Genomic DNA, 11,599 nt, shown 5'->3' with positions numbered 1-11,599 from the left:
TTTGCTGTAGGGCCCTGTCAGAGTTCGTTTCATCCCATAGACAGCCATTTCCACAGCAGAAAGGTCACAGAGGACCTTCATCTTGCACAGCTCCTGAAATGAGGCACAGGTGTGAACAGACAGCAGTTACCAGCCCAGTGTTACCCTAGGCATTGCTTCCTTTACTTAAGGCCAGCCTCAGCCCTACAGCCTGCTTCCTTATGTGGGAAGAACATCTGAGTATTTTCAGAAAGAAAAGAGCGCTCTTCAGGACGTGATTACAGCAGCATTAGGGTGAGGATTTGTGGGAGAGTTATTAAGTGAATTATGAGCTTAAGTGAATCACCAGGGTATAGCCTGAAGTGGGCTGCAGTGCTGTGGAACTGGGGATGTGTGTGTAAATAGTTTCAAGCTTACTGTAATGTGTACTGTGTAGCACTTTTTTTTTTCTATAAGTCTTAATCTAGAAGCCTCGTTTAAAAAAAAAATAATTAAAAAAAGGGTGTTTATCATAAGTTAGTATGAATTTTTAACAGTGTTTACTTGTTTTGATGAAGTTCAACTTAGGGAGGAGAAGGCTTAGTTTTAGAAAACTGGCAAAAAGAGAAAGACCAAGCTGATAAATAAATGTCAGAACTTTCCAAAGTGGGTGAACATTTTCTGAAGTTATTTATTGTTATCGTTTGTGTACTTTGGTTTATCTTTGGTAACTGTTCTTGATCTAAAGCAATGGTAGGAGGCATTGATTTCACTCCTTCACTAAAGCATGGAATGTTCATAACTGGCTCTTACAAACAGAAGTTATACTTAGTTAACAATCTAATTTATTTATTTAGAAAGCACACGGTTAAACCAAACCCTTGCAGCTTTAAAAGCTTTCACTGGAGAAGGCAAATCTTGTTTCCCTGTAAAGGGAGCCTCATTTTCTCCTCTTTCCCATCCACTGTACTCGCATCACTTCACATTGGGGTCAGTATCAAAAATAGAGCCATGCATCAGATTGCTTATAAAAATACCAGCAGCATCAAGCAATTTTTTCCCTGAGTGAATGAAGGAGTGTTTTTGAAACTGCTGATCCTGTGGTACATCCCAGTGTGCCAGCTCCACCCTTCTATTTCCAGGCACACTCAGCTCTGAAAAATATTAGGAGAGAAAAGATATTTGAAGCATCCAGATAATTCTTTTCTTTCCCCCCCCAATTTAAATTCTAGCAATCAACATTTTTAAAAACAACCCAGAAATACCATCTTCTCTTTGGCCTGTGCTGGTATTTGTTATTGCCAATGTGTAGTTTCACTTCACACTTACTCGTTTTCAGGCTTTTCGAGTTGCTGGAATGCTCTGTTTCTTCACGGATGAAGGAAGTGGTGGTGAGCTGTTGGGCTGTAAGACGATTTGTAAAGGGTCATGTTGCTCTGTAATGGGTCTTGAAGTATTTTGACAGCCAGGTGTCAGGAACCCGATGCTTTAAATCCCTTCTAAGGAGGTGGAATAATTCAGTGTAATTGTTTTGGATGTCCAGATTTCTTCTGAGAAATGTCTGCTTCTTTTAAATCCTGGAGTCACTGACTGATGAGAGGGGTCTCTGGAAAATATTATCCATTAACAATCTAGAACACATTTTCTGCACCCTTTCTCCCCTGCTTACCCAAGGGAAAACTAAGGCAGGAGAGAATGTGTCCAAAGACAGCCTTTTCTCCCCATTGCTATAGTAACTTGGCAATTAGACCCTCTGAGTTTAATACAGAGTATTTATTATTGTATGACTCCAAGGTGATGTTCAGAACACATAGTTTTGAAAAACCTGTTTTACATTTCACAGTCTGGTGTGAGCTACCTTCCCTCCCTTCTTCCCTTGCACTCTCTTCTCCTTCCTTTCCAGTCTTTTTGTCAGCATAGAAAATAAAAATGCAAAAATAGAGGAGGATGAGCACTGAAAAAGCTTCAAAAATCCCTACCTTTCTCTGACGGAAATCAAACTGTAATGAGTTCAGATCTTCTATCACCAATTGACTTAATTGTATACCTCACTTAAAGTATTAAAATAATAGGATTGTCCACAGTTAAACATTAGGGATTGCCATAAATACACAGTGGGTTGTTGTTCAACAGATGGCCATCAAACAATCAGGAGACAGAGCTGGGAAGAACTGTGTTTCCCTAGGGAAGAAGCTGCACAGAAGCCTGCAGAAGGCACAGTCCCTGCTTGTACCCAGAGGTGAAGAGCTTCCCTGCTGCTACACCAACCACAGCTCAAGCCCTTGAGGCTGTTACTTGTCTTTTCACCCTTTGCCCTGGCTTGTGCATAATGCAACATGGGACAAATTCACGTTCCCCTCAATCATTTTTGTTACAAAACTACAACTGACTTTCTTTTAAATCTTGGCTTTTGCCTGGGCTGAGTATATCGCCTCTTCTGGTGCAAGGCGTGTTTTCAAACAATCCTATAGCATCTCTCTTGTCAGTTCCTTGTTGAGCATAAATGTGTTCCCAAACTCCTCTTTTCCAAGGAATACACATGTAAGTTCTCGCATATTTATTAAATAACATGAATCCCCTCCCACACACTTTTTTTCTTGCCAAGAGCAGCAGTAATCTGCATGGGAACACAGCAGCGTAGGAGTTATCTGCTTGAATTGGTTGACACAGCCATAGTGGGTCCCCACTTGCTCTCAGACTGCTTCTTTCATGTTACAGAGAGAATGAAACCCAGGCTGGACGCTTCTCTTGGTTACCACTTTGGTTATTTTTTCTTCACGCTTAGTGAGGAACACACATCAGTGTTTGCCAGCAGATACTGATGCTTATTTTCCTCTTGGAAAGCCTCCTTGCTACTCGAGCCACAACAAAAAGAAGACTAAATCCAAATTCCAAGGAGAAAGAAACCCCTCTTCAGCAGGACATTGCCTTCAAGTGGGAAAAGTGCCAGAGGCTCCATTAAGTCTACTTTGTATTCTTATTGATTTTATGTGGAAGGCACTCAGATCCGTGGGGGTGAACAACAGGCTGAGGGCTGAGGTACTGCATTAGGAAACACAGCTCGTGATGCAGAGTGATCATTCAGCCCTTTACAGTGATCACATTCACATTAATAAGTCCATCCTGTGTCTGTGCTAATGTATTTTCATGCCAGTTTTGCAGAGCTGACGTAATGTTACATTCAGTTCCATCCAGCAGTGCTGGTTACAGTTGTCAGCCACAGCTGATAGAAGTGGAACTTTAAAAACGGAACAAGACGTGTCACAGCTCGTTGTGCTAATTCTGCTTTAAGCTGCTTTTGCCATGAATACGAAGTTTGGTTCAGGAACCTGAAGGAAAGCACTTTGCATGGAAAGATTGATCTGAGCTTTTGCTAACTCCTGTATTTTGGCTTTTTCCCTTGCAGGAATCAGCACCACTACAGCGCGCCTCCATTGGATGCCTGCTACTTTGTGATCCGTTTTTTAGTTTGATTGTTGAAAAAGTGCTATTGCTCTGTGCTGATAGACTGCCTAACGAATATCCCTGCAGAGAGCACTCTTCCTCAGCTCTTTAAGCACTTTTTTTCCATGCAGATTCTAACTAGTGAACCGTGACTATTGTATTAAGAAGGAATCCAAGCCCTTACAACTCTTTTGGCTGGTATGTTAGCACGCTTCCAGTGAAGTGCAACGTGTCAAGGAAGAAAGAAAGCAATGGAAAGTTTTGTTTCTTTCTGGTGCATTTAATCAGCTTCTCCTTGTTTTTGTTTTAATGACAGGCTGGAGGCATTATTAGTGCAGTTAATGACCAGGCTTGACAAGAATGTTCTCTATATTCTTTGCTCAGGCTAAAGACAGTTCTGAGAGGTCTTTCCTATTGCACTTTCTATGCTTAAAATATGAAGGTAAAGTTGCAATCACAAGCACAGAAGTAAACAGCATCCCTGAATACACAATGAAGAGGCATGTGCTGAAAAACAATCTCAGTAATTCTGCAGGCTGCTTTTTGGGATTGATATTTAAAGAAAGCCTCGTGGTCCTTTTGTGAGCAGGCCCTGCTGGGTTTTGTGTGGTGAGGTTTCAGATGTATCACTGACATTTGCCCATTGGCATCATGCACTCTGTGAAACACAACTGGGTGGAAATCTGTGGGACACAGAAAGAGTGTGGCTGCAAACAACTACAAGGTGTTTGTGAAGGCACTCATGAGGGTGGGCAGGTACTCCTGGACTGAAATAAGCAATTACGTGGACCTTTCAGGCCACTGAATTTATTGCCTTTTATGTTATCCAAACGAACCTCTAAGGCAGGCAGTCTGTCTGCCTGGATGCTGATGAAGAGTCTCGTTTTGGAGCCTTGTTTTAGTGCTCTTGGCATGGGAGGAGGAGTGCCTCAGACCTCTCCAGATGGACAGCATGTTGCTTTTTACCAAACACCGTATTTTCATTTTCTCATCAGCTCTTACAAGAGTACCCTCAGCAAAGCTGCCTTGGAATTGGACTGGGAAGGAGGCGGTTTTTATTGTTTGCGCAGCTATTTTGACAATGTGTGCAAAGATCTCCATAGTGAGAACTATCTATGGCTTGAATACGAAATCCCAAACCATTGGGTAGCAATGCAGGTACTTTTTTCTATGTTAGTTTCCAAGAAACGCTCAGTTTTCAGTCTCAAATCAAGTGAAGCTGCTGGTTTACAGACTGACTAATACAAACCAGCAAGCTAAACTCTACCACTGCTGGAAGTGGAGACTCTTGCAGCAGTAAACTCAATTTATGAGAACCCCTAATAAAAAGTTTACATATCTTTCAAGTGCCTCAAGCTGGACATGAAAGAAAATGGGCAATCTGACTGAAAAAAAAAAAAAGAAAGAAAGAAAAGAAAAAGAAGCCTAAGATGTCTTTTTCTTTAGGGGAAAAATGAGTGTTTGGTGAAGCGTTAAAGCTTTCTTTAGGACCTGCTTTCTAAGCATGTTCTCATTTTGGTCCTGGCTAAATACTGGAATAAACAAAATAAACAGGGTTTCACCATGCATGCAACACATGCAAGGAGGATAAAATAAAAAGCATATCGTGTTTGAAGGAGCTCTGGCTAAACGTGACAATGCTAAAAAAGAAGTATTCATCCTTTTGCTTCCTTGAATATAATCAAAAGTACAGGGAGAGCATATGTATTTTATAGTTGCTGATTAAAAGATGAAAAGCCTTCTTATTAGTTGCACATGAATCCGATGTTGTAGGGCTGGTAAGCCACCAACTAACATAATTGTTTGCTTCCTTTGTTTATAGGCCCTCATTCTAAGATGCATAATGCCTGCTGCTGAGCCCTTTGAGCACACTCCTGGCTGTAGGTGGAAGACTCCATGCTGGGAGGTGTGGGACGTGCCTGGAGTGCAGCTAACGCCGCCTCACAGCACTCAGACCTACTGAATGTCCCCCAGCCACAGACTGAATAAGCTTTGTTTTGTGTCAGCCTCTCCGAGAACTGCAACAGAAGGTAGGATGGCCACAACTGTAGTTGCATACACTGAGTTTTGTGCCAGCTGAGATCTCCTCACTGCAGATCGCAAGGAAGAGCTTGCTCCTACATCTTAATAAACAAACAAAAACATTCCCTTAAGCATGTCCTGCTATAAACAAGCAAAGCGAGCAGCTGGTCCTCATTTGAAAAGACGTTACATCAGTTTCAAAAGGAATCTGCGGATCTTCTTAATGCAAATATTTTTGGGAAAACAAAAAGCAGCTGCTTATGCTGCTTTATACCTATTAGCAGGAAAACAAACTCCAGAATGCTTGTATTTCTTCATGTAAGAAAAACATCCTCTTGGCATCAACGTTCATTCAGATCTCAAATTAATTAAAATATAGCAGGCTACATAAATCTGCTTTTGCTCTGTCTTCACCAAGCAGCTAGAAACCTTTTCTGTTCATTAACTGTAAGACCTAAAAGCAAAACAGTCATTGAGGAGTTTGCATGAGTTTTGTGACAAAAGCTGTGAAGCTTAGAGCATGTGTTTGCCCTCCCAGACCCTGCTGCAAGGAAAACATGCACATTAGACGTGTGGAACCCTGTAAAAGGAAGGAATAATCTATTGAGTAATGAAGGCGGCCTTTTCTTAATTAGTGCTGGTAGGAACCTCTGAAGGAATGTAAGGACTGAAGGATGTGGGGACTGGGAAATAGAAGGAGCTTGGATTGCTGCAAGTTACAAACTGGCTTCAGGGAGGTTAGGCTGAATAGTACTGGCAAAGAATTCAATTTGGAGACTCTAGGGCAGGAAATGCCTTTTGAGGTCATGTGGCCTTTCTACTAGGCATTATTTCCCATCCTAGGGTTTGTTTGGTAGTGTTTTTTCATGTGCTTTTGTTTGTTAAGCAGCATAGCTCCTTTTTTTCCTGAGGTTATCATTCTTCTGCTTTCCACTCTTTGCCTCCCAGAATCATTTTATTTCTTCACCAAAAAGAACAAAAAAACCAAACAAATCAACCAAATATAGGCCAAGGTTAACTTGGAAAAATGGGTAACAGTAACAGTCATCAACAGATAGGACAGTTTGGGTTTTATAATTCATGACCTCCAGCAGTTCCACCTCGTGCTAACATGTGCCATCCCTGGAAATCAGCTTCTTGCCTTGAAGCTGAAAGTTGCAGCTGTTCTGCCCTGTGTTGTTAAGTGCAGTGAGCACAGCCCCAGCTGCCATCTCTTGGAAGGTTCTGCTTGGTATCTGAGAGCTACTAAAATTGACAGCCAAACCAAAAACATCTGTGATAATGTTTTAGTGGAAAGTCAGAGCTTGGCCTTGGCTATCTCCTGGCGGGTGGATGTACCACAAAATGTCACCTCCCAGGAAAAAATGAAGCAGTTCACTTAAGAATACATAAGTCCTATTACAATTGCACACAGGCTGTGGTTTCACACCATTGCATCAGAGCAGGAAGCAATGCATGACTCCCCTTGACAGCATTTCCAGTTTCTACAGCAAAGAAGGAAAGCAAACAGAGCAGGAGCTGGGCTTTTGGCTCACCATTGCCAAGCCTGCAATGCAGGAGCCAGGGAGCACCAGCAGAGGGTTCTCAGGATCCTGGCACAAAGCTCTCATGAAGCACAGCCCCGAAGATTGCTCCCAAAAAGCTGCAGCGGAGAGCTGTGCCACTACTGACTGACGTGCTCTGCACAGGGAGGACAGTCAGAAACGGGGACTGGTTTTACCTGAGATCACTGAAAGGCAATCAAGTATTTTAGGAAGAGATTTCTTCCAAGGACAGTCAGAGGAAAGCAGGAGTGTTTCATTTACCCGGACACACTGATTTTATTTCACAGACGTGTATCAGCTTCTTGAGCTCCAAAGTCACCAAAACGTGCGAGCACCTGCTCACCTTCCAGCAGGCACACGCACGCTTTACAGAATCAAAGCTACGCTCCCAGGCAAGCTGGACACTTGCTGTTCAAATTACCCTTATCCTTAATTAGCCAGAAGCCGACTATTCCTCATCACCTGTCCTTTGGGACTGAGGGAATGGAGGAATAACCGCAGCACGCCTCGCCCTGCAAGCAGCACTCTGCAGCACTAAGCGCTGCGCTCCCGCCCACCTTAGGGCGGCTTCAGGCGTTCGGGCAGAACCGCGATAGCGGCGCGCCGGCGCGCTCCCGCAGGCCCCGCCCCCTCCACCTGATTGGCCGCGCTTCTTCCGGTCTCAGCTTTCCCCACCCCCGCGCTGACGTTGGTAGCGCCTGGCGCTGCTCCCCCCGCCCTGCGGCGCGGAATGGTTCCTCCCGCCCTTCTCTCCCGCCCCGTACGCGCGCAGCGCTCCATACTTGGCGATGGCCGGCGAGCCGCGCTCTGATTGGTTGGACTGCGGCGGGGGGGTGGGGCGGCGCGGCGCTGACCCGGATGTTCACTCCTAGGCAACGGCGGAAGTGGAAGGGCCGTGGCCTGCCTCGGAAGGAGGGAGAGCGGAGCGGAGCGGACCGGGAGGCGCCGCCGTTGCCACCGCCCAGCGCAGCCCCGCCGAGCCGCCATGGTGAGCGCCGCGCGGGAAGCGCCGGAATCCGCCGCTTCCAGCCCCGCGGCCGCGCCCTGCCGCTTCCTTTTCCCTCCCCCGGGGCGGCGGTGAGGGAGGCCCCGGCTGCGGCCTGCACCGGGGGGAGGCGGTAGGGGTAGGGCCCGCGGGGGGCGGTGGGGTAGGGCCAGGGGTTCAGCAGGATCTGGCGCCTCGCGGTGCCGCCGTCTAACGGAGCCGGAACGGGCGGGCGGAGCGCCGCCTCGAGCTCCGCGTCCCTCCGCAGCTGTGCGGAACCGGGAACCGACGGCGTGCGGGGCGGCCGAGCCTGGCCGGAGCGACACCGCTGCCCTGTGCGGTGTTCCCAGGGTTCGTGTTGGAGTCTGCCTTCTGCAGCCGCGCAGTCCGGCTGCGCCGTGTTGGCGGGATGAGCTCGCCCAAGGGACAAAGCCTTCGGTTTCCCTTTGGTGCTGTGCGTAGAGGGGGTGCAGCCCTGGAGGTCTCATCTCCACTGGGCGCACCCAGTAGTAAGGGCGGAGCCGGCCTGCTGTGCCCGGCCCACCTGGCGAGGTGCCTGCCGAACCCCTGTAACACGGCGTGCCTCTAGGGCTGTAATTGCTCCGGTGTTGGTACTGCTCCGGAATTTGTGGTTTGACATTTTTTAAGACCGTTCAAATATAGTTAGGTTAAGAATGTGTCTGGCTGTACATGAAGACTGGTTGAGTAATCAATCCTTTGCTTCAACTGTAAGAATTTCAGAGGCAGTATCTTATCCTTTCCTCTGGAGGCTGAAGGTCCTGGTGATCCCACCACTTATATGGCGCAGGATGAAGATCTTTGGTTTCTAGTGGAAAGTGAAGAATGCCTATGGTCAAGATTCTGTGCCTGTTGGAGCAAAGCTGTGCTTGGCACCTGTGCGTGGGATTGGTATGATGGAGCATCTAACTTCACCTGTGAATGTTAGACCTGGAGGCCTGGCTGAAGTCTTTGTGCACGAGACCTGCTGCAGGATTTATTAGTCAGGAGTTCAACCAACTGTCCTGACTTCTACATTAGCAGAAATCCTCACACAGAAAGAACTGAAGGAAAACAAGCAGGCTTCATGTAAAACAACAGTGGTGATACTTGCTGCTTTTAAGGGAATGCAAAAATATACTGTAAGAATAATTCAGTTGAGGTGTGTGATTTTATCACTCTTCAGGGGAGATAAAGCACAAGCTCTTTAGAAGTCCTGTGAGTGCTATAAGCTTTTTGCTGTCTTCTGATTTCTCATGTTTAGTCACGGAGAGCAGTGGGCACGGGAGAAACCTGACCAGGATCTCCAGTACTGTGCTAGACTCAGCAGTTGGGTGGACTTCAGGTAGGAACCTGTGGCAGCTGCCCCGTTATTTGTGTGTTGTGGTGGCTGTGTACACACCTGAAGGCTTGCTCACTGAGTGGGGCAACTGGAGTGTGGTTTATCCAGGCCTACTGCAAGAAAGGTCACTGGGCTTGGTTACAAGAGGTAAATGAGCTGTGGTGATGTGTTAATAAAACCTTGCTCTTATAATCAGCATTATGCAGACAGTGCAATTTCCAGTTTCAGCTTTAGTTCTCTTCTAGAGCACCCCCAGGATCTTTTGCTTTAATAGACAATACTCAGATGGAGCATGAAGGAGCTAAAATGGCACTGGCACAGCTGCTGTTTTATACAGGTGCTACCAAAATAATGTAAAATGTGTGAAATCAATCAACTGAGGAAGACGCTTTTTCATCTTCTTGAACTCTGAGTCTGTTTCTGATTGTGTCACTCTTGAAACCCATGGCATCAGCTCAGGGAAGGTTATCAGTGCTCACAGCATGTCCTTTGCACCTTGTGCTTCCTGAGAAATCCTGGTTTGAGTTATTTTGTAGAGTCTGTATTTTGTAAGCCAAGTATCTGAGCTTAGATAAATGCTGTCTTAAAAGGCAAATTCTCAAAGTAAATCAAGTTGGGGGTGTCGTTGGGACAGGGAATGCTGTGATTGCAGTGATGTTGAATCTTTGGCTTGAGAATATTTGAACCACGAGATCTTCAGATGGGCTTTCCTCATATGGTAAATACACATGCTGATATCTTATTAATTGGAATCTGGGAATGAACCAGAATGAAAGCAGAGTTTAACTCTTGAATTACTATTTTTAGTGCTTATTACATTAGTAGTTAAATGATTCTCTGTGGCAAAGACACGTTCTACAGTTGTCTGCTGGGCTTCTTCTCAGTTGAGTTTCCCATGCAAAGGATGGCTGATGAGCTCCAGACTGTGCATGGAGAATTCTCCTGCCTGCCCTTTGGAGCTATGTTTGGTCACATCCAAATGTTCCTTACTCTAATTCTAATTGTAGAGCTGATTTCTTTTTCCTCCCCTTGAACTTGTGCACATCATCGCCGTGCTGCCTCGAGTTCTGTTTCAACATGAAGCTGTTTCAGTGCCTTCTGAAGAGCTGCAATTTTACTGCCTGAGTATGAAGTTCTGAAAGGTGCAGGCAGCTGGGGCTGGAGTTCAGGTCTGTGCTGAGCCTGGATTTCTGTCCCACTTCTATACGGTGCAATGATTGTGTTTTTTCCAGACAAAGGATGAAATTCCAAACGTTAAAGGTGCTCAAAATGAAACTGGTCTGTTTTCATCTGTATCCTCAGTCAGTCACTGCGCGTTAAAATTTCACTCCTTTCTGTTGATTTATGTAAGGAGTTCTGAAGAGTTTGAAATGCCCAACCAAACCTTTGTCTCTCTTCCCCTAATGCACAAGATCCAAAGCATTGTTTTGCCCCCAGCTTGCCCACTTTTCCTAATTCCTTGCCATTTCCAGCAAGGAAGAGGGTAAACTGCACTTAAAACGGTGAGATTTCAAATCTGAATTTCCCCTGTGCGTGGCATCCATGCGGTGTGAAGGAGCAATGAATGTCTGAGCATTTTAAACCTTTTCCCACCTTCCTGGTCCCCCCAGCTGTGCTGTAGTGCAGGGTTTGTTTGCTGGTAGGTTACGTTTGTTTGTTTATTTATTACAAAGCTCTTCTGACTTGAACAGGAATTCAAGGGTCAAGCAAGTTTTAAATATGTCTCCCTGCTGGTTGAGCTGAGAGGTTTTATTACGAGGAGAAAATGGAGAATGCTTGTGGAAGCTGCTCTGCTTGTTTCCTAATTATAAAGTTGTAATTTTCCATGCCAAATGGAGTGGCAACCCAATCCTTCTGGCTTTTTAGCTGCAACAAATCTCCGAGTTCAGGAATCAGAAATGGGATCTGCTTCCTATCTGCGGTTGTCTAAAATAGGCTTTTATTTAGAATTACTTTAATTGTGTTAGGTAATACCTGGTGCTTGGTTTCCTAGAATGGTGGCTTGAGTCCTTGGCATCAAAGAATCAGACTTCCTTGTATTATTTGGTTCTCTTTTTGGCCCCGCTGTCCTCCTTTAGGATTTAGTGGAAGTGCAGCTTGCTGTAAGCCTGTGCTCTGTGAGCTTGTGCTGCCTCGTCCGAGTTAGGCTGAGGAGTTGCAGAATGCATCTGTAGGCCCTTGACTTATCTAGCTGCCCTTCCCATAAATTACCTGCTTTATTCCTGCTGAATGCAAATTCAGCCTTGCTGCTTTATATTCCACCAGCATAGCTTGTGTTATTTATCAGCACGGGGTTGATTTGGGAGC

The 11,599-nt window shown here is 45.5% G+C and overlaps 1 protein-coding gene and 1 long non-coding RNA gene across 4 annotated transcripts in view; both read left to right on the top strand.

Moving 5' to 3' along the window:
- Window positions 1-93: 93 nt before the first annotated feature.
- On the top strand, window positions 94-3,315 carry LOC128085003 (uncharacterized). The gene is made up of 3 exons (XR_008208760.1): window positions 94-273; window positions 1,298-1,349; window positions 2,092-3,315. It is a non-coding gene; the product is annotated as an uncharacterized LOC128085003 (long non-coding RNA).
- Window positions 3,316-7,823: 4,508 nt separating this feature from the next.
- CAPZB (capping actin protein of muscle Z-line subunit beta) overlaps window positions 7,824-11,599 on the top strand; it is a 51,920-nt gene continuing 48,144 nt past the window's right edge. For all 3 annotated transcript variants that reach the window (XM_052691815.1, XM_052691813.1, XM_052691814.1), the window contains exon 1: window positions 7,824-7,956. In XM_052691815.1, the coding sequence (XP_052547775.1) occupies window positions 7,954-7,956 (3 nt within the window). In that variant the 5' untranslated portion in view covers window positions 7,824-7,953. The remainder of the gene's footprint in view (window positions 7,957-11,599) is intronic.

This window comes from Tympanuchus pallidicinctus, unplaced genomic scaffold, assembly GCF_026119805.1.
Source record: "Tympanuchus pallidicinctus isolate F22 unplaced genomic scaffold, pur_lepc_1.0 scaffold29, whole genome shotgun sequence".
Classification (NCBI taxonomy): Eukaryota; Metazoa; Chordata; class Aves; order Galliformes; family Phasianidae; genus Tympanuchus; species Tympanuchus pallidicinctus.
Note: the sequence above shows the minus strand (reverse complement) of the source record. Positions and strands in the feature narration are given on the sequence as shown.